We start from the raw sequence: 24281 nt of genomic DNA, 5'->3' as shown, positions 1-24281 counted from the left end.
TACCCACCATCACTGACGCGCCTCTCCCTTCCGAAGTGCTGCCGCGCGACCCTATCGGCTTCGCTCTGCTTGACTCGGTTAGATAGCATTTCTGCTTTTTAGTGGCCACCTACCGCAGGTTGGTTTATGTTTTTTGCACTGCAGCTTTTGTGATATACATCCGGGAGCCATATTTTCATATCACCCAGCGGAAACCTTTTAGGGGACCAAAAGAAGGAACTTAGACATTACTGCTGTATCGCGGGACCACACGAAAATCGAAAAATAAAGGAATATTCAGTTCTCCCTCCACCCTCCAAATACTAGGTTGTGACCCTGGTTCACTTGATAGGGACTATTGTTCGAAATAAAGTGAGAGCAAGTGGCTTTTGATAGTTAGTTGATAAATCACGAACCAACTTGTGCTAGATGGCCACTAAAAAGCACTAAGGCTATTTAACCGAGTAAAGGCAGGAACGCAGCAGGGGGCTCAGGCCATAGCGAGAGGTTGCGTCCATAGGAAACAGGCACGTCAGCCGCGGTGAGTATACGCATAAATGAGGATGGTGGAAAAAAACTGTTATAAAATGCAAGGCTTATGTGTTGCACAGCGTTGGGGGTGCCATCCAAAAAAGTACCAGAATGTACTAAAATAGGTTAGATACGATTAGATTTTGTTAATGTTCCTCTCCTTTTCTGTAGTTTCGTTTCCACACTTCTTTGCCTGTTCAGTAGACCATGCCTTTCACACAATTTCAACAACTAACAGTCCTTATTTTTGTATGACTTGATAAAACTCAAACACGATATCATAAATCTTGTCCGTTACGCATCATTTCCACACTACCTTTCCCATAAATCATAAGTGTACCTCTCCGTCAAGTAGTCCCTTCCGCCGCCACATACAGCGCCACTTACATCAAAAACACTGTACAGCAAGCACGTTCTTAACTTCAACTATTCCCATCACCTGATTTTCACTCACACTTCCTCACAAACCAAAATATAATTTCCAATTCAATCGCAGGGCTCATAGCGAGTCACGTTTTTAACTAAAAGTTACTTTTTTTTCAAGTTGGTCACTAAAAGTTACTTTTTTTCAAATTTGCCACTAAAAGTTACTTGTTTGGAAAGTAAAGTTACTTTTTCGTGTGATTTATGTTTTGCATTGGCAGTTTTCTAAGAAAAATATTATAAAAATAAATGGGAAAAGGCAGAAACTTGTTACACGTTCTGAAAGCTCTTCTGAAAGCTTCAGTACTTGCTGCCACATGTGAAACAGTTAGCTTTATTCTCACTTCAGCTTTTATTCTTTCTAAAGCACAGTAGATGATTGGTGGATGCTTAAGCTCGGAAGGTGGGGTTGACAACCCTTTTGTGTCTATTCTTTGTTCTATCATAATAGTCTTAGTTTTCTCTTGTAATAAGGCTTCGCTCAACGTTGTGTGTGTGTGTGTGGGGGGGGGGGTTCATCATGTTCGTCTTGTGTTATGCTTCTTGTATGTTCTTCTTAAGAGTAGGTGATGAATGCTCTCAATGCTAAGTTGAATATTTATAGATGTCTGGGATGAAGAAATTCGGAAATAGGCCAGAACTGGTTCCACTTACTCGGAAGCTTCTTACATCTGCTAAGTCTGCTTACCGTAATTAGAAAGCATACTTAAAAAACCTAAGAAAGGAGGAAGTTCAAAGAGGAAAAGATGAAACAAAACAACAAACAAAGAGAGAGGTGATTGAGAAATTGACAAAGGAAAAAGGGGCATGATGAGATTTTGGTCACTTTTTCGTGTGCTTTTGGTCACGGTTTCAACTATTTACAAGAGACCAACCGCTATGAGCCCTGCAATCAGTAAATTTCCTAAAATTAGTCCGGCGATATAGCACTTAACCCAAGAATTAACTTACGTAATATTTCAACAGTTCTTTCTAGTGGTGCACCAAAAGTAAACCAACGATTTTCAAGTTAGGTTAGAGTTGCTAAAATACTGGTAATAGTCTCATTTCTTCACGAAATATGTTCGGTTTCACATCATATTATACTTATTTAAATATATATTTTCTGTTTGGTAGAACCATCTGCTCGAGTGAACCCGAAATTTCTTTTATTGGTTACCGCAATAATATTCATTTCGCCCTATATGATATTAGAATTAAAACTTGTTTAAACAAAACTCATACTAGTACAACGCAAAGAAGTTAAATACCGGTTTTGGTAGATAATGCTGACACATATTAGAATAATTGTTATAACGATTTCAGTAAGTATCGTAAATTCCTTCAATATGAAGTAGTAGTGAATTTCAAAGAATGAGTAAGTAGGGGTTAAATTAGGTTACACGCTCCATTTGACATCCTTATGCAGACAGGAAAAATAGGGCTGGTTTAGAAATGTTTACTACTGCAGATGGCAAACCCGAAATAGTAAAATTCGTATGGTTTATTTTTGACGCACCACTTGAAAGAATTGTTGCAAAATTATGATTCTTTCACTAATTTCCTTCTCGTTCCCTATAAGGTTTCCGCTGGGCGACATGAAAACATTCTGGTTGGCATAGGTAAGATTCAAGGAGACCAGCAAAAGTAATTATTGAAAACTTAGGGTTCTTTTACGATTTACATATAAATACGACTTTTGGGTGTGTGGCATAGTGCAAAAAAGCAAACCAACCTGTGCTAGGTCGCCTCCAGATTCTGAGATTATACGACACGCCATTGAAGATATTCCATTCACTAACACACGACGATTGTTAGTGTTAGTGACCAACTCACCATTTCCTACTCGACTGTAGTACGTCACCTTCACGAACTTGGGAAAATCATAACGAGCTGCTACATTACGCTCTCATGAGCTGACTACAATTCAGGCTCAGGGGGAAGTGAACATGTCCGACTACTGCTGCAAAATTCATATGATATGCACTTCCGGAAACTGTCACATGCATGTTTTTCCGAAATCGGAATGTGTAAAAACAGTGGTTGAGCAAGGACCAATTTGCAGAACCATATTTCAAACACGGCCATTTCAAGCAATAAAGTCATGCTCTGTGTGTGTGTGTGTGTACCAGAGGATAATTCCCTCCGAGTTCGTTCACTAACCCCTAATCATTCCGTTCGTAACGGTCGTACCATCAACGCCGACCTTTATTCCGTACAGTTGGTGCGGATGTATACTACGTTAGGCCAAAATATCCCACATTGCTGAACCGAAAACGCCCTGATGCAACAAGATAATGTAAATTCACTCTCGGCTCGAAAAACGCCGAACAAAATGTCAGAAACTTGATAGCATCGAATTAATGCCACACCTGGTATATAGTCTCTATCTATACAGACAGCAATAACTGACTTCTTTGCATCTAAGGACAAGACGTGGAATAGAGAACGTGGGAAGAAGGTGGCTGCACAGACCAACACGACAGATTATACTGTGAATGTTAACTTCATTTCATTGTACTGTAATGAATACATTTATGCTTTGTACCAGAATATTGCAGGGTTTGTCACTTATCCTTGTATAAAGGCAAAAACGAATTTGACAAAGACGGATATTATTTAGTTTCTCCCCCAAATCACTTGGTAGTGACTCTAAATGATGTAGTAATGATTACGGTTCGTTATTTGTAATTGTCATGAGTATAAATACAATGTGAACATACGACAGAAAAACTAGAGTGCATAAAACATGAAACAACTTGTGCTAGGTGTCCACTAAAAATGCTATCTAACCAAGTTAGAACAAAAGCAAAGTAGGGAGGGCCCGAGCACTAGCGAGCGGGTGCGTCCGTATGGAGTAGGCGCGTCAGCGATGGTGGGTATGTGCCTAAACTTGATCATTTACAACGGCTCACTAGAAGTCACAATAGCGTCGATGGATTTGGGAAATATACAGGGTGGTCCGGAAGTGGGCGTACTTCTCCACCCACCCATTAGTTTAAACAGTATAGTGTTAGTTATAGTAGAATGTCTGTATTCAGTTACCTTGAAGTATTAAGAGTCATAAACATCGATATGATCACCATCCATGTCGTAACACAGCTGAAATCTGCGCCAAGTTCTCGCAGATGTTTTGCGGAAATACTCCTGAGTCATGTTTTTCCCACCCGAACATTGTTGCTTTTCTTGGTGGATTAATACTAAAGCAGTGTGTAAATTTCGTTTTAACACTTTCCATGGTGTCACCTGTGTAACGCCTTTCGTGAAGCCAAACGGCAATAACTCATCTTTGTTCAATGCTATATGGGCTTTGATCACACATTGTTGATTACTTTAACTGCACTGCAGAGAAAACAAATGAACATTGATAGCAATGTTGCCAGACAGTGCCAAGCAATGTTACCAAACAAATGTGGGTAAAACCTAACATCATCAGGAAAAACCAATTAAGGGTACGCCCACATCCGGACCACACTGTAGTAAATGTCATCTGACAAAGGCATTCGCCATCTGGCAAAATTGTGGAATGAAATGCACTCGTGATCTTCGTCTGGATAGAGAGAGAAAGAAAAAAAAAACTATTACTACAAGAGTGGAAAAAATCAGTCATTCCAATTTGCAAGAAAGGCAACAAAGCAGATTGTAATTATTATCAAAGCTTCGTTTTTTCAACGTCGTATAAAATCCTCTCAAACGGTGTTAGTAAGGTTGACCCCATACACAGATAAAATTATTGGAAATTATTTAGCCGAAATCGATCAGATATTTACCATTCGCCAATACTCGAAAAGAGAGGGGAATGCAATATCCCAGCACATCAATTATTTAATGATTTTAGACATGAATACGACTCAGTTAGGAGGGAAACATCTTTCACTCAGGGTGTTAACTTGTTTCTATTGGTAACAAACTCCTTAGGTTTTTGTTTATTTATTTTTAAAAGATATTTTGTTTTGGTCAATTATGGAAAACTACAACAAAGTTTTCTGCATCAAAGACATCGTTTTGATCTTGAACGTAACTTGCATTAAATGACAAAACATTGACTCAGTATTTCAAACACCAAACTTCGAACTGTGCGTGGATCCTTCCCTTCAATGTACGGTTACCGAAATGCAGATTTTAAGGTACTTAGAAGAATTCACGCTTGCAGCTAAGATTTGGGAAAGTGAATATTAAAATATTTACGAAGCAGTTCACAAACTATAACCAAATTATCATGCTAAATTATTCCAATATGGAAAATATTAGGGCATTATGCAGGTTAGTTACTACGCCTACATTCTGGGTCAAATGCTGTGTTCTTATATTCGTGGCCATCTGGTTAAGTTAGTTTTGGTTCAATGTGATGTTTTTACTTTTAATGCTTCTTGTGTGATACACTGGATATTCGTCTTCGAAACTTAATGCAAAGATTCCTTCAGTAGTATGCTGTTAGTTTTGTGTTGCTCTGGAAGTAAGCTGGGGTTTCGTACGGAGGCCAGATAAAAGGTTCCAATTACGTGTATTCACTTTTTGTTTAAATACATTCATGCATTTGGGGGTCGCGGTGGCTCAGTGGTAGAGCATTCACCTCTGTTGCTTGGGGTCCCGGGTTCGATCCCAGCCCCCGCCAAGTGAACTTTGTGGTGGACAAACACCGTGTGCTTGGGTTCTCCCGTTTCCTCCCATTTTCTTCATTCCACCATTTCATTCATTACTCATTATCACCGTCTCCTTTAGCCTAACCAGCATAACCATGAAACGTAAAACTTAAAAAGATTTCATTTCATTTTCACCCCTTTCATGCACTTGAGTTATAAAATTGGAACATATAAAGCTTGACTAAAGTAGATTTATGACAGGACACTTCCACAACTTCATAGCCTTGGCAGGGGCGGATCCAGGACCAACTTCTGGGGGGGGGGGGGCGGTGGGTTGTCATACTGCTACTTTTAAGGACTCCAAACTTTGGGATGGGTTTTATATATATATATATATATATATATATATATATATATAAAGAAAGTTTCCTCTTCTGGGGGGGGGCAATCGCCCCGATCCCCCCCGGATCCGCTCCTGAGCCTTGGTCCTGCTCGTGGTTCTATCTTCGATTATGCTCGTGGGTGTTTCCCTCGGATCCTACATTAAGAAGTAGGTCGCGTTTCAAATAACCTCGGTGCTGATGGTAAACTCCAGTCAGTCAGTCATAACATTGGTTTGTTACGGAAATTTTGCCTTTGGAAATCTCGACTCAGATATAGAAATTTTTACCTTGAGTAATGATAGTTACATTCGTGGTGTTTTGGATGCCTAATCAACTTATCAGTGCCTGAAAGTTATTAGCTCTTGTGTTTTGGTTTTAGATTGCCTAAATTCAGAGTTGTGGGCAAAGAAACTACCTACGTTTACAGTACTTCTAAGTTCAAATAATACTTCTACATAATAATGAACTCACTTTCGTGTAGAGGTTTTCTTTTGTTTCTTTTCTTAGACAAGAAAATACCCCACGGTACAAAGGTGAGTTCATTGTTAATACTGAATATGTATCCTATAATTTCTATTAGTAACATACCTACATGGCTTAGATGTTCTGTTTCAAGAACTGTAAAATCTATTTGTTAACTTCCAATCAGTAGATTGTAAATCTAGCATAATACTAAAATTTAAATCATTGAGACGATTATTTAGATAGGAATTGACACATATTTGTAATAATTACAAACGTTTAATGTATTGCGTCAGATATTTAGCGCACTGTTTTGGTGTTTCCTGACACCTTCCTCACCAAACCCGGGCAAACTACGTGCAATTCAATGTTTTGTAAACTCCTCAACAAATTAAAGAAATCGAAAAATTATTGGAGTTTAACGTACAATTTACAATTAAATTTTAATCGTAGATTTAAGATCATAACAGCATCGTAGCAAAGTGCTTATTAGAAGTAACAGATTTTTACAAAGAGTGCAGAATTACAGGTCTTCATAAGAATATTCTGTATAAGGTCCAGGAATGGACCTTCAAAAGAAAAGAATTCTAATGCAAGCAAGATACATAGTCGTGGCATGCAAATGGTATTAGGTAAGGTAAATCTCTAAGAAGTGAGATGTTTGGAGTTGCCTAGATTTGCTGAGGAAGGTAATCAAGGAGCACCGAAACAGTAAGTTAATAGTACATTAAATGTAGATGCAATCAATAGAAGGGACCACTGTAGCTTAGTAGTGGAAAACTTACGTCAGTATGATGTGTTTATTCGTAAGAAATACGAAAATTCGATTTAAGGGCCGTTTCAAAAATTTTGTGGGCCCTGATCCAAAAACTAATTACACTGTGCAACAAATTTAAACTTTTTTTCTGTTCTTCAAATGAAATTATGTGATTTTAACTAAATGACAGGTGCTGAATTCATGGGTGGAAACCAAAATGTTCCATCACGTCACGTTTTTGTTGGGCAGACCAGAACACATTATACGAAATGTACATATTTACATATATTTACTATCTAATGTAGGCTAGGAAGACGTATTATACTAATATTAAATTTTGTTGATTTACCCTTTTAAGATATTTTTTGGTAGTTTACGCTTGTAGACATCTGGAGTTTTTCTGATTATAGACTAGCAGTACTCAGCCAGCATACTTTCAGCCCATTTTTCCCTGTAACGCTTTTAAAATATGGCAATATCCTGATGAAACCATTCTCCGTATTCATCACTTACTGCGCGAGGTTTCGAGGGAAAAGATCAAGATCTGAGTGCAAAAAGTGTAATTTTAATGACATGTTGCATCCCATGAGTTGAAAACTGCGCATCATGTCAGTAACAATAGCTTCATAATTTTCAGCCTTTACATTTCCAAGAAAATCTGAACATACCTATTTAAATGACAACCAGCTAATTTTTCAATTTCAGAGAGTTTAGTTTCAAAGTCTTCATCCTGCATGACTGGTTTAGTCTGTGGACCAATAAATACTCCTTAAGTTTTGTCTCACTTAAGTTTTGGAATTTCTTCTTTTCTCTGTCTAGTTCTTTAACAAAAATCTTCATCAACCCAAGCTTCATATAGAATGGTGGCAAAAATACATCTTGAAGGTTCACAATTGGTTTACGAGATATGTTCTTGCTGTTAGGAATGCAATCTTGTCTTTGAAGCCAAAAGTCCCCACACATATGCCGTTTGATTTTTTTATATTCAGTGAAGTCCAATATCGCACTCATACTTCATACGTCTCTTATGTACGAACCGCATATGCTACAGGAACGGATGGGTGAAAATTTCCAATATGGAGAAGCACTGCCTTCAGACTTACTTTAAAGCTGTCAGTAAACAAGCGCCATTCGGTGGGATTATGTTCATGTCCCAAAGACTGAAATAAGACATCTGCATCGATGCAATAAGCAATGCCTCCATTTTCAACAAAATAATCCTCAATATGACTTTGTCGTTTTCTAAACAAACTTACTTTAACATGTTGAGCTAAGAGATTCCAACCTTGAAGCTTGGAGCACAACAATTCCGATTTTATTTTAGGAAGATTAAAGTCTCGTATAAGATCATCAAGCTCTTCTTGTGTGATCAAATGGGGTGACGTTGACTGGGATGTAGATGGCTGAAAGTCTATATCTTTCCTGTTCCTTGAAACGTCTGGTGTATCTTTTTTCTGAATCAATAGTATAACGTTCTGGAGCTTTAAGTACTGGAAGATATTTACTCTGAGGAACTGGTCAAATAGCTGACTTTATATTTTGGTACTGAATCTGATGTTCAGATTTAGAGGTAAAAACCTTTACATCTGTTAAGCAAAGGTAACAGTCAGTTACTTGATATATTTGTTCGCGCCAAATCATAAGAATAGCAAATTTCACAGAATTGCGTTTTCCTTGTAGCCAGTATCTCAAATTCCTGGAACACATAGTGCAATATATGTTTAGGGTCCAAGTCTCATAAATGTTTCCAATCCTACAGCCAAAGTACAGTTAATAAGCCTTTTTTAACTAAAGGTGTAAGGCTGCTTTATGAGTATTAGATGTAAGTTCATCACACACCTAGCAAAATAAGTCAGGTTTATTTTTACACGCACAACACATTGCACTTCACTGCACATAGCTAAACGTTTATTAAGCACTTTTTTTGAAACGCAGGTGCACAGCATACACTATCAAAAATGATACAATGCGGCAAATATGACCTCTCCTAATGAAACACCAGTCAGCAAATAATACAATCGAACCAAAAATTACTTAAATGCTAGACCATACGGTAGCATAGTTTGGCAACATAAATCTAAACTCGCTTATCACTAAATCTTAATGGGCTACTACCTGAAATGAAGATAAAGAGTGAGGAGAAATATGAGAAACAAGTGTTTCCTCGTATAACACAGAAAAAGACTCCTACGCAGTACGAGAAAATTGGAGGGATGAGAAGATCCTCTCTTTAAGCAGCGTATTTCTTCTGCAAAGAAGAAGAATTGTCGCTTGGATGATGTTTAAATGAGCGTATAGTGTAAGGTATATTACAAATGCAACAATTTTTATCTTAAACACATTTCTGCCCTCCCCGGTGGTCTAATGGGTAGAGCGCGCGCCTTCGGTGCATGGGGTCTCGGGTTCGATTCCCAGTAGGAGAACATGGAATGACATAGTGGCTCGGATTCTACCTTCAACTGTAGGCCCACTTTTCATATAATCTCGCTGCTGAAAAGTACGCTAAATTTTTATAACCAAACCAAACATTAATCATATTTCATCACCACCCGTAAAAGTACAGTTATTCATAAAACAAAATTTCAAACTTCAATTTTTCACAAAATTGGTACGTGATACATAAAAAATAATTACAGATTTGACTTTCTCATGCAAAAATACATAAGAAAATCGTATTTTCATTTGAAGGACAGATTCCGTGTTGCACAGTGTTATTGGTCAAGATCGCAATCTTTTGATGCATTTTTTATCATTCCTAAAATTGTTTAAATATTATTATAGTGGAGAAAAGAGATGGAGCAAACTGCCATTTTTTTAATTAAATTTACCTTTTAAAAAGCTCAAAAATTCCCCCGCAAAAGAAAAAATCGAGTATTTGTATTTTTCCGTTTTACATTGAAAGTAGTGTCAATTTTTGTTGATCAAATTGTGTTTCTGTAATTTATTTACATACTTTATTGATGTACTCTTATTTTGATGTAAAGTATTACATATACGTGCTTAATATTTCAGATTTAAATTTGAAAGGAAATAAGCTTTCAGACAGACGTTTGATGAAGTTGGTTGATCAGTGTCATGCCAAACAGATTCTAGATTATATACGTCAGAACTGCCCTCGAGGTTCAGGAGGAGATGGTTCAACATCCAATGGAAAATCAAAAAAGGGTAAAAGAGGAAAACGAGGGGATTCTGAGAGCAATGCTACTGAAGCAGCCAAAGTAAGTCAGTGTTTGTAATAGTCTCGAACAATTCTTTTCAGATACTCCTAACCAGTATAATAAAAATATTTGTGCCCTGTTTAGTACGGTTTAATTATCCAATATTTCAAACTCTGGTAGTCATGTCGTCTTCGTCAGGGCAGATTGTTTCACGATTTGCTTCTTGTAATTACATATCTTAATGTTACTCGTAAAGAGTCGTAGGATCTCTAGGTTTCTTTCTGATTCTCTGCATTTAGGAGCTGATTTAAGGAGTAAAATAATAAATATATATACACGAAAACACTATTTACAGTCTCCTAGAAAGTTCTCCATTTCGGTATCAGTGTTGGCAACTCCCAAATCAGTTTCGGTGTTGTAATATGTACAGGATTCCATGTATTGAAGTTTATAGTAAATTTAGATGCCTATAAAAAACTGTAAAAAAATTGTTGAATATGTACAGAGTGATTCACCAAAGGATAATGCTTGGAATATCATGTAAGGGAAAGCATAAGTGGTGAGAATGTCAGTGGTGTTTATTGCACGCTTCTGGTTCAAATGTACCACAGGGTATCGTCGGAAGAAACCAAGAGTGAATGCTAGAGATAAGCACGAAGTGACGCTCTAATTTTCCCAACAGAACACACACATTAGAGCTCCTCCGTGGCTAAGCGGTTAGCGTACGCGCCTTTGGCGTGGGAGGCCAGGGTTCGATTCCCGGCGGGAGCTCATGTGGTTCGGATTCCACGTTAATCAGTAGGTCCACGTCTTATATAGCCTCGCTGCTGAACGGGACGTTAAATTCAAAATCAACTCAACTCAGAACACACACATTCATAAGTTACGTTTAAAAATTATACCTATTAGCCTCACGAAAGCCTAGGGTGTAAAGATGGTTGTATTTGTTGTATCATTTCAGTTGAAATGGAGCAGGTAGCAGTAATACAGTGTTCCATATCATTGAGAGTCACTAGTATGGCCTTGTACACAATATCTTTAGCATACCCTCACAGAAAAAAAAAGTATAGTTGGATCAAATCGGAAGAAAGGACTGGCCAGCTATAGTTCGCGGCACTGCCGTTTCACTTGATTTAGCCAGTGAGGATTGGGTACACATTAGTAATATATTTCAGAGGCTCACCTGTCCATGATTAGTAAATGTTAGTTTGTCAGAAAACAAGATACATTCTGGCATAATGCTCATTCACAAAATTGTTTGACGAGCATGATAATCCTTTCCATGTAGCTTTTGGAGAAGTGACACATGATCGGGTTAAAGTTGTGACGGTGGAGAATATAAGCGATCTCTAGAACCCCTTGCGATGGAACATATGCTACCGTGGGCAACTATCACGATAGCAGTTAGAGCATGAACCTCACCCACTATGCAGTCACTTGTTTGTTTCTCGTACGACGTCGAGGTCTCACTTTTAGTTTCCCGTAGTTGTTTAAAGAGGATCACGAATAATTGGTTTATGGCTTAGTCTCCCTCGGCATATACCCTACACGACAGCACAGCACTCTTCCTACGTTTCTCATGCTTTAACAGCAGTCGAAAATACCAAATGTAGCAGTCTCGAGCAAATCAAGCGTGTTCTACTTCGCTAAACTTCCGTAACTAGTCATAAGGACGTCCGCATGTACTACGAAATGCACATCCGACCTCGAGCCACAGCATGGTAAACATTGGAGACGTCATCTCTCATACGTGAAGGGCTAACATGGCCATAGTTGGCGAAAGCCCAAAAATCTAATTCCTAATCCGAATCAACGTACTTCGTCCCTTCCTTACTTTCTTAACATGTCTGTACTGGTTTTGGTAATCTTAAAAGTCTGCCCGTACGTCATTCATGGGGCAGTTGAGAGTGACCACTATAGAAGTTCTGATCCCCAAGAGCGCGGGACGAAGGAGATTTTTTTCATTTGGACTACCCTGAACTTGTTCTAAACATGTAGGGAAATGGAAGCAGTTCGTGCTTTACAGTAAGATCAATTAATAACCAACTTTGTCCATTTTTTTTCTCTTTCCATCTTGGATTAAGATGACGATAAAGTAGGAAGAAATCAAATGCAGAACATCTTTTAACCCACGCAGACGAATAAGTGCTACAAATATAGTAACCTATTCTGCGTTGATAGTTTGCTTTAAGGATTTAGAATGTGCGAAAGTTTAATATTATTGTTTTTGAGTAAAATTCTGACGGTGTATCTCTGGAAAGTCCAGAATGCGTGTGGAGTAACGGAAATAAGTATTTGTTTAATAGTAGGTTCTGCTGCCAACAAGTTCAGTAGTGTGTGTGATAATTTACGCATGAACAATGCACATTCCATGGCGATTGTACCTTGTAGTGTACATCTGTACTATTGAATTTCCATTTATCTCATAAACGCCAGATTTAGACCTCAGTAATACTTGGTAAGTAATTTTTGTATTATCAACATCCACAAAGAGTATAAAATTAAAATTATATATATATATATATATATATATCTGACTCATTATTTAGAAGTATTATTAACCCTAAGAGACAAAAGAGGCAATCTATATTGCAAAAGGGGGGCGCGGTGGTTCAGTGGTAGAGCGTTCACCTCTGATGCTTGGGGTCCCTGGTTCGATCCTAGCTCGCGCCGTGTGGACTTTGTAGTAAACAAACACCGTGTTCGTGGGTTTTCTCGGGGTTCTCCCGTTTCCTCCCACTTTCTTCATTCCACCATTTCACTCATTTCTCATTATCGTCGTCTCCTTTGGCCTAACCGGCGTAGGCGTGGGACGTAAAACTGACAATTTCATTTCATTTTCTATATTGTAAAGTGGGGGGCGGTAAACGTGTACGCCAAGAATATATTATCTTAGTAACCTCTTGTGTTAGGGAGATAAAACTGGTATATAAACTCCTTACTGAAAATAGGTGGTTACATGCCCCAGAGTATTCGAAATTCCGCTTCTAAGGGGAAGGGTGTCAGGATCATCGCATCAAGAAGAAATCATCCAATTCACCTGTAATTCAGTAGATATGTATTGCAATAGAGGGTGTGTAAACGATGAGAGTTTCGAAGACCAAAAATATTGCGAATGTTCACCAGATGGCTGTAATGTCAGCAGTAAGGAATTAAGCCCTGGTCTTTTCAGTCAGGTATGAAGTGTGGAAGAGTGAATCGGGAAGGTCAAGAAACCTCGTCGGTGCATTAGATAGCATTTGACGGTGTTTGAAAGAGACTGCATCGTGGGATTGCACGAGTTAGCCTGAGTATTTCGTGCTATTGCCAGACATGTTGGACATTTCAGTGTCATTGCGGCCCGATGTTGGGGCCAGTGGATACATTAAGATTTCTGGTCGACTACGACAGACCACAACACGGGAGTACCGTTTCATATTGCATGAAGCATTAAGTAATCCTGTGACGTCTGTATCTGTTACCCGGACACAAGTAGTACTCTATATAACACCTTGTATCATCCCATACCGTGTCTTAACACTGATATCAGCTGGATTGTGGGTGCATCGTCCCTTGCGTAGATTGCCATTGACGCCAGTGCATAAATGACCGCGTGGAGTGGTATCGCACTTGAGAAGCATAGTGCAACGGATCGTGTTCGATGATGAATCTCAGTTCTACCGTATAACAGATTATCATCGTGTGCGTGTATGGCAGCGCCGTGGGAAAGGTCAATTTTTTTTTGTTAATATTTAGAACTCTTTAGTGACATTTTCTTCGGTCTACGATTTTACTTCATGTAGTATGTGTACCCTATTGTATGTTGACTTTTCAATAAATGTCTCGACGAACCTGATGTTGCGTGTTGTAATGTATCTGATGAAGCCAAAGGCTCAGTTAGTTAGGGAAACTGTTGCATATCGATATTTTAATTAAAAAAAAAAATGTGCTTTACTCAGAGATTGTGTATTATTTCTATTTTGAATTATTAGAGCAAAACTAATATAAATCAGATAGTTATGCGTATTCATTTTTGTATATGTACTTAATGACTTCGATATTTTTCTTTCAGTTTCAATCTTTGGAAAGAACTTAATCTCTAATGGTAAGGATTAGTGATGGTGCTAATGGTATTAACGTGTTAAGTATAACGTATGTACACTCATGTCCAAAATGATTGTCGCATATTTATAACTGTCTTCTTGTAAGAATATAATTTGATAATGATTTTGCAGGGTACTTTTAACACTGATACTATGTGTAAAATCGGAAAATGTATATTTGTGGTAAATTTTATGAGAAAAGAATTACAAATACAGAAATTAGAATGAGTAAGACAAAATGTTGCTAAATGGACAAGAAAGTTTTATTTTCATTTTATTGTTCTTATTTACTGCTCTTTTAACATGAAATTTGCCACATACATGTCTTTGCCGATTATACATATACTAACATTATAAAAAATACCGAGCAAATTCGTTATCAAATTATATTCCTATAACAACATTTTTATAAACATGCGACAATAATTTTGGACATGAGTGTACGTAGTTGCTCATTTTTGTCTGTAGGTTGACGCTCTGTGTCACAAACTGCAAGTTCTTCATGTCTCTGATGAGACACCAGCTGTTGTAATTACAGAGGACGTGAAAAGTGTTCGACCTTTCATCACCTGTTGCATTATAAGGAACGTCAAGTTCACGGAGGCTTCATTTAAGAAGTTCATTCAGCTGCAGGTAAGATTTAATTTTATTTCTAGATTTAAATGCAGTAAGTACTTTTTTTTTCTCAAAGTTCACCAGGAATATGGTGGCTGTGATGCAGAGCTCTCATCTGCAGTGTGAAAGGTCCCCGAGGTCTTTATCTTTATTCCGACAGTTTTCTTGCATCTTTTCATTTATTTGGTTTATCACTCGTCTCTAATTTTTCGAAGCCTATCAAATGTTTTTTTTTCTCTCTCTTTCTTTCTTTCTTCGATGTCCACTGATCGTAGCGTTCATTTCAAGATCGTTTCGTGTTAAAAATATAGACCAGTAAAATTTGGCTCCTGGATTTCGTCCAGGGTGTTATGTACACGCTTTATTACTTACGTAGGCAACGTGAAATTACTCAGTCCATCAAAGCTCCCTTGTGGCTATGTAGATAGCATGCGCGCCTTTGGCGTGGGAAATCCAGGTTCGATTCCCGGCGGAAGCTCATGTGGATTGGATCTCACGTAAAGCTATAGGTTCATGTCTGATACAGTCTCGCTGCTGAATGGAATAGTAAACTCATATCCAATCCTAATTAATCTGTCAGAGTGTTTTCATAATTTCACTGGAGGATTTAAAGTACAACGTTTCCGTGATTTAAAATTGTACATCGAATGCAAATGAGGGAGCGTAATGGCTCCGTAATAGAGAGATCACCTTTGGTGCGAGGATCTCTGGTTTGATGCTAGGTCATGTAATTGTGGTAGATAATATCGTGTCCATTCACTTTAATTGAAGCGAGCATTAGTGAAACTTATACCATTTGACTCGATCGGCATTTCTGGTTTGTCCGTCTGCTCCACAGTAACTCGTAAAATTTATCTGAATTTAATAAAACCTGGTATATGTCTTCCTATTACTTGCAGAAATAACCTTATTGTTTGGGGTTGCAATCCATCAAATATAAGGGAATGTAACGGATAAATTTCAGTACATGTTCGTATGTGAAGCCAAAGAGGTTAGCGGAAGTCCGTGGAGTATGGAATCTTTTCAGTTGCAGCAAGTGACCTACCAATAATGGGAGAATGCCTGTGATGATGATGATGAAAAATAGAAAACAACAGAGGCTATACTAGATGACTACGGATACAATGTATTGAACTTCCAATCATCAGTGAACAAATATGTTGCTAAATACATAACTCTGTAATCCCGAGCTCGAAACCCAATAGGAGTCCAAAAGCTCCAGGTGAAACTAGTTGTGGTTCGAATTCTACTTTAAGTAGTAACCCCGTCTTACAGAGCATTGGAGCTGAAAAGGAGAATTAAAAATTCCAGTTAATTAGTAATTTAATTAGAAGTATGGTGTTACCTCCTTGCAAAACGTTTAAGTAGTGAAGTTAGAGTTTATTTGGTTTTGAGTTTAACGTCCCGTTTAGCAGCAAAGCTTTATGAAACTTGGATCTACTGATTAACGTGGAATTCAAACCACATGAACGACCGTCAGGAATCGAACCCGGATCTCCCACACCAAAGGCGCGTACGCTAACTGCTTAGCCACGAAAGAGCTAGTAGTGCAGTTAGAATATAGGCTCTTGGTGTAGTCATGATTTTGGCTCCCAAAAGACTGTGATATTGATTACAGCATTTTCCAAACAAAAATAATATTTAACACTATATTCTTATGCCGTGGAGAATAAAAGAAACAGTTACATTGTGGAAAATTTCGGAGCATTTAAATCACGTTCATAATGAGCCTTATCGGTTTTGTTTTTCATACTACCTAAGTCGTTAATTTCTGTTTGTCTTTCATATATGGTACTAGCAGAAACCCGTTCATCGCACAGGAAGAATAAAGCTTTAACAAATATAAAATGGAAAATTTAAATATTGTAGGAATCGGCCGCTTTCCCTCTTTAGAAGCGGAATTTTTGAAAGAGCTCAAGCACATATTCGCTCACAGTTTGATTTTGATGTGATATGAGTTTAGCGTCCCTGTTAGCAACGAGGCTATGTAAGATGTAAACCATCAGCTTAACATGGGAATCGAACCCAGGTCTCTCGTGCTAAAGGCGTGCACGCTACCCACATAGGCACGAGGAAGCTCTTGTTCGCTTACTTTTAATTAAAAGTTTATATGCTGAATTCCCCACATCCAACTCAAGCGAATTTTCACATTGGACATTTTCCGAATAAAGATTCGGAAATCAAAATAAATCCTCTCTCTCCGTCGGAATGAAATTTTCGGAAACGCTAAGCCACGTATTCAGTTATTCTTAATCAAGATTTTTATGTTTTTAACTTGGGAGATTCCTGGGATACTCTACAATTGCCAAAAAATTGTAGCATTCTTTATCCCACCTTAGGATATGTACCTAAAAAATTCCCTTCTTTAGCGACAAAGGGAGTATTCTGTCCAGAATTCATGCTTCTAGTAATAGTAATACTGGACGTTGATGAATGAGTCACTTTTACTTGTTTATATAATGTATAGATTTGACATGAGAATTAAGAGAACCTATCGCTCACAGACCCGCAATGTAGAAAAACCAGTTTTTTGATTATATTAGTGAGCTCTGTGACGTCATTTTCTTCGGTTAAAAACAACATCCTGTTGTTTCAGTGGAGCATCCTATCTTCGTTTCAGGACAAATATTAGTACTAATTGTTGAAAAAATTGTTCCATAGGTTGTAATTGTTGGCACGAAAGACGCAGGTTGATATTGTAAAATTCAGATTGAAAACATGGTGGTGTAAGCTTGACTAGTTACATAATTATAGCAACGAACGGTTGCGTGGTCAGTGCGTAATAATTGAGCTAATTTACGAAGATTATTATGGTAATAAATATGATAAGTTACGGTAAGTAATAATACACTAAATTGGAATAAAGGAACCGGTTAAATCGTAATTATCAGTGTAATTGTGTAGGGCCAGGAGTGATAAGATCATATTGTTTTTATATTGAAATTCCATTGCATTGATTTATGTCGAATATGTTCAGAGCTAACCTGTCAATTCTACTGTTGAACCCACGTAGTACACTGAAATTAACTTATCATATCTCAAGTACTCTCTACTTCTATCTGTAGCAGGGTTGGCAAAAGCCATGTTTTTTATTGAAAAAACCAAAAAACCCGGTTTTTGGGTTTAAACCTGTTTTTTTTTGTTTGTTTGTTTGTTTGTTTAAACAGTTTCTTTTGTTTAAACCAGTTTTTTTTTAATAATTTGTTCTATGTATTTATATTACATACGAATAGAAATAAGTTTGTTTCGCCTTGATGCTAGTATGTAACAACGGGGCTATGTTGGGAGGAGTCACATAAACCTAAGCGGAATCCAAACCGCTTCCTGCCATACATGTGAGAGAAATTGTCCTCCATTTGGATTCGAAACCGGGACTAATTGATCACAAATGCGATGAGTCTGCCGACTCACTCATGAAGGACTTCTGATAAAAAAAAAAAAAATACGTTGTACTGATGTTTACGTGCTTGTTAATATAATTATCAGGAGTTATTTTATGACAAAAAGATAAACAGTTGCACAAGTAAAACCATTATGCAAAATTACCTCTAAATCGGGAAATTCCCGCCTTAGCCACTGTGAAAATCCTGTTATTACTTTAAATGCAAAGCAAATCCGTTATTACTTTGCATGTAAAATTTTAAAGTCAACGTATCATAATCAGTACGGAAAAATTAAAGTATTACATTACAAATGTAGTATGGAGATATCATTAAGTAAAAGACCAATCCAAGCCAATTTTGGAAGCTACGTATGCAGTCAGTAAATTCTGCCAATGTCTATCAATATATTTAAGCAATCTTTGCTTCTTTATAAAACAACAGGCATTCAGGCAAGCAGAAATATACAATTTGGTTTCGTTTTGAATCTTTAGGCTTAACATCTTTATGTAATACCGAGATTATCAAGAAGACTTTCGCTTAAAGTGACATTCGAACCACTACTTGGTTTCCACTTGAAAGAAGGGTTGTGGTTCGGCCGAGAATTGAACATGGGACAGGTGAAAAGGAGATAAATCTAATGCAGATGGTTTGATATGTGGAAATGTCATCATAAAGTTCACACGATTTAAAGCATTTTTCGTTTTTTTTTTTTTTTTTTCTGGTTAAAACCAGGTTTATTTTATTTATTTATTTATTGTTTATTTTTAACCAGCTGGTTTAAACCAGCCAACCCTGATCTGCTGTTCCTATCCTTTATTTTTTTTTTCTTCAAACAGATAGTGGTAGTTCATAAATGAGTAAGAGTGTGGACCGTTAAGATTGTCCTTACATGAAGATGAAACTTGTGGCTTGAAAATGTAAATTATTTCTTTTTGTAGTCATATTTGTATCTTAATATAATATTGTGTGTTTTCCTATCCAAACCTAATTTGGCTCTTAATTAAATTAATGGTAACCTTTAAAAACAATATTCTTTCTGTTGATTTGGCTTTGTGTTACTAATTAAATACTGTATTTACTTTCCAATAAATGTCTAGGTAAAACAGAATTATCTTTTGTAAGTCTCTTGATCTGTTCTTTTAAGCTGGTGAATGTTCTATTTAGTCATTCCTATATTAGTGCTACACATTTACAAGTGATTTAGTACACTACCGAAGAAGTGATCGTGTTTGTATAAAAGCTTTTATATTCCGTTAGAGGTTTCCCAGTTATTTGAGAGTACTATCGTAGGTAAGATGCTGTTGTATTTCCTAAAAAGTTCCTTGAGATGATTAGAAATAAACTGAAAAAAAGAATTGGATACCTGATCTGTGAAATTTCATGTGACCCGTAATTAAATCTTCTTCACATGTCGTTTAGGAGGTACCATAGTTCTCGTAACCAAGTGTTTAATCAGGGTTCCCACTCGTCCTGGAAATCCTGAAAGTGTCCTTGAAAATGCATTTCTCTCCTTGAAATTTACAGAAATACTGAATGTCAGATTTTTCATAATTACATATATAATAAAGATTTATGTGGATGGTTGGTGGACTTTCTGCCTCCCAACAAGAGTGGTTGGCTGGGAGAACTCTCTTCTTCTTTCATCCATGTCTGTCCATCTTCTGTCAATCCATTCTTGAATCCTGTCTTCACTAGCATTATCCTTAAGCAACTGTGCTTTGTACCAGTATCAATCCTTCATAATCAGTCTATTTTCACAACAGTACTTCCTCTTCAGTAAAATTTCATATGAATGCTATTTGTGTCAAAGTCATATCTAGGTGGAACTCATTTCCTTGCTATACCACAGAAACTTTAAGTTTCTTGGACGTGAAGCAGAGCAGAAGTCGTGCTTTACTTTAACGAAGTCAAGTGCTATCCGTAGAGCAACTTCGCTAAAGAAGAAAGAGGTTATGTATATAGATGAGGAAATCACACAACACCATACTCAGTTTAAAAACTTGTAATATATTTTTTCTTTTCCCTAATTATAGCTGTCACACTATCACGCAATTAAGATGTCATGTAGGAAAAATAGATTTTTGTTGTTTGAAAATTTGAATGTCATTTAGAAAGAATGAAAATACATGTGCAGGATGAGTGTGGATCGGGTGGTTATAAGGGAAATTGGGAGCCCCCCTTCCCACAAAAAAGAAAGAAAAATCGAAATTTAATAAATAAATAAATAAAAGCACATTATACTTCGTTTTGTGTATTAATACTATATTTGCGTTAATATTAACTGCATAAGCTACTGTACTTTTCATTTTACTGTTGAGTTTTGAACCTACAGTTGCAATCCTGTTATACTTTCCTGTGTAGAAGTCCTGGAAAATTGGTGACTTGTCCTGGAAATTTTGGGGGGAAAGAGAGTAGGAACCCTGTATTTTTGCTATATCTTTATTTCACGAAATTTAATAATAACCATCTGTTAATTGCCCACAAGTACTATTGGATGCATATTAAAATCTTCAAATAGACAGAACTTACCTAGAACGTGCGAAAAAATTAATTTCACAGTTTCAAGGCATACACGCCTCTTTGTTTGTGTGACTGATTAAGTTGGCTGCTAAACTAATTTCATATTATAGAAATTTGTCATAGTGATAAATTTTCCGGATTTACCTATTCGCTTCTTGTTTTAAACTTACAAGTTTCTGTATTCGCTCATTTCCTTCTGTAATAATGCAATTCCTTAATCAACTGAAATTACTGAATTCAGAATAACATTACTATCCTCTTGACTCCAGCATCTTGTCCGAAATTGGGTATGCAGAATGCCTGTCCAACGGCTTAATTCTTTCTTGTACCACTTCATCTTTGGCTCTCTGTTTTTTTTCCTTTCTTTTCTTTCACATCATTTTCTGTTTCATCTTGTGGCGTGTTTCTTGACAATATGACAGTTTGTCTGACCTATGTGTAAAAATTTCTTAGGTAAGCTTCTAAATTTCCATACCAAGTACTTTAGTTTCTTCTCTCTCTCTCTCTCCCGAATACTTTCTGGTGAGAATTTTCCGGATTATTTGATATTTTCTCGGTTTTGTGAGAATGCTTGTTAGGAACTTCATTTTTATTGGTAAATTTTGCTTCTTCATCTTCTTCTTCTTCATCATCATCATCATCATCCTCTATTATTATTATTATTATTATTATTATTATTATTATTATTATTATTATTATTATTATTATTATTATTATTATTATTATTATTATTATCATCATCATCATCATCATCCATGTTTCCTTAGCGTAGATTTATGTGGGATGTTAGTAACTCTATAGCCTATGGAACCCGAAGGTTGAATGCCGCGTTCAGGAAAGCTCTCCACTGACTTCTATCCTGAGCCAATTGGATCCAGTTTCTACTTTGTATTCCTATTTCTGCGAGATTCATCTGAATAATGTCCTCCCATCTGTGCCTAGGTCTTCCTAATGGTCGTTTTCCGATTAGTCTTCCAGTGAAGGCTTTGAAGGCGTTCCTACTTCCTTCCATCCTGGCTACATGACCTGCCCACCTGAGCCTCCTAGATTTGATGACCCTAACAATGTCTGGGAAACCGTATCAATTATGTAGTTCCTCGCTATGAAGTTTCCGCCATTCCTCATTCCCGTTCCTCTTGGGTTCGAATATTCGTCTCAGGATTTTGTTCTCAAATACTTTCAGTCTATGTTCTTCCCTCAGGCTCAAAGTAAACGACCATGTTCCGGGACTAGACAGAACCACAAGCATGATTATTGTTTTATATATTTTAAGCTTCAAATTCCTCTACAGAATTCGCATCGACAGGAGATTTTGAAATGAATAATAACACGAATTCCCTGCTTTCGACATCTAATTTCTTCGTGAATATGGTTTTCGTCTGTTAATATTAATCCTAAATATTTGAAAGTATCCACTTTATCAAAAGTATTATTTGATATTTTAACACATCCATAATTTGCTGTAGTATGTTACACTATTTTTTATTTTATTTTATTTATTTATTTATTTATTTATTTATTTATTTATTTTTTTGTTTAAGTCTAGGAGGCTTAGATGGGCGGGTCATGTAGCTAGAATGGAAGAAAGTAGAGACGCTTTCAAAGTCTTGACTGGAAGACCAATCGGAAAACGACCATTAGGAAGACCTAGGCGCAGATGGGAGGACAATATTAAGATGGATCTCGCAGAGATTGGAATACAGAGTAGAAACTGGATGCAGTTAGCTAAGGATAGAAGTCAGTGGAGAGCTTTTGTGAACGCGGCATTGAACCTCCGGGTTCCATAGGCCATAGAGTTAGTTAGTTAGTTAGTTATTTATTTTTGTTTAATATCCCACAATTTTGCACCAAGGCTAAGGGGAACGGTGATAATGAGATGCATGATAGTGGTGGAATGAAAAAAAATGGGAGAAAACAAACCCGAACAAACTTACGCACACAGTGCATATCCAGTACAAAGCCTACTTGGTGTTAGCTGGGATCGAACCAGGTATCCCACACACTAGAAGAACACCCTGCCACTAAGACATATCGCGATTCCATTTTAGTTTTCTTGACCCATATTAGATGTTTACGCTATGATAAGACCATCCTATTTAATGTAGTCTCGTGGTAAGTTCTCAGACAGTCATTTACAATCGCTTCTTCGGAACCCCAGTACTTAAAACACACTGCTGTCTGTAGGTTGCTTCCTTGTAGATTTTTCCTTCCTTCTTAGCAAGCTCTTAGTTGGTTATAATCCTTGAAATGAGTAATTCAATCTACTCTTGGCTTATATGAAGTCACATTCTTCTTTACATTTGTCCCAAGCATCCAGTTGTCTGTGTACTAGTTCTGTTTCTCCCCAGATCATTACATCGTCTGCAAATACAAACATGTTTATATTCGTCTGTTCCGTTTTTTAACTCCGTTTTGTATTCCTACCATAACGACATTGAATATTATGTGAAGCCAAAATTTTCATATTGCTCCGTGTGTTTCTATTATTTTGTAAATTATCAACAAACGGTAAATTCACAATGTCTTTACTTTTTAAGAATATTCAAAAAAACGTTTATCAGTCTCCAACTCATTTTTATCTTCAAAGTATTGCGAAAATCGTACTATAACTTATGATTTCTTTGCGAAGTATCAAGTACTTACAAAAGAGTTTGTAGAAATACCAAAGTTCGTATATTTACGCACTGATTTATAATATATATCAACACAGTTATTACCTGAATCTCCGTAGGAATTGAATTTAAAAAAAAAAAGTAAAGAAAGAAAAAGAGCATCATTAGTGTCCTATTGTGAAGTTTCTAGTTATGGCAGCATTGATACAAGATTGAAGAGGGCAGCTACCTTATGTTGAAGCTTGTATTCTCTGATCGTCAACTTGAAGTGTATGTAGTTCACCTCCTCATCTCTCATCTTACACGTTTACAAAATACTTATCGTGAAGTAGAGATGCAAAAAAGCCGGCTTTTTTGAATCGACGGTTTTTTCACATAAAAAACCGGCTTTTTTGGGAAAAAAACGAGAATTTTGGAAATTTTGGCTTTTTTCATTTTCATGATTTTTCTATCTAAATAGCTTTCTTATAGTATATTCTATACTTAGATAAGAATTCCATGACCTAAATGCCATATTTCGCTCTAAAATTCACCATCAAGATGGATGGAGCACGTGTTTTACGAATTAAAGCTAACATGAAGAATGTAGTATTTGAGGGCAATTTTAGAGGCTATTTAACTTTATTTTAACTTTATGTTATCGAAATTTTTATCTTCGAAATTTTTTTCTTCTCGATATCATTTCAGTTTGTCGTCTGTTTCATTTCTAAGAGCTTAGTACTCTAGCTTCTAACGCAGAAGTTAAACTTACGTTTTTCTATATATCCGTCAAAGCGGGCGTTTTTCAATATATCCGTCTAACCGTACTTCCACA

General features: G+C 36.9%; 1 protein-coding gene across 1 annotated transcript in view; it reads left to right on the top strand.

The window, feature by feature from the left end:
• Positions 1-24281, top strand: part of LOC145692896 (leucine-rich repeat-containing protein 47-like) — a 53242-nt gene that overhangs the window by 5025 nt on the left and 23936 nt on the right. Inside the window, exons 2-3 of the mRNA XM_081768450.1 lie at positions 10110-10315; positions 14806-14970. Of these exons, the coding sequence (XP_081624576.1) occupies positions 10110-10315; positions 14806-14970 (371 nt within the window). The remainder of the gene's footprint in view (positions 1-10109; positions 10316-14805; positions 14971-24281) is intronic.

This window comes from Thermobia domestica, chromosome 8 (genome assembly GCF_964235325.1).
Source record: "Thermobia domestica chromosome 8, izTheDome1.hap1.1, whole genome shotgun sequence".
NCBI classification, from domain to species: domain Eukaryota; kingdom Metazoa; phylum Arthropoda; class Insecta; order Zygentoma; family Lepismatidae; genus Thermobia; species Thermobia domestica.
Note: the sequence above shows the minus strand (reverse complement) of the source record. Positions and strands in the feature narration are given on the sequence as shown.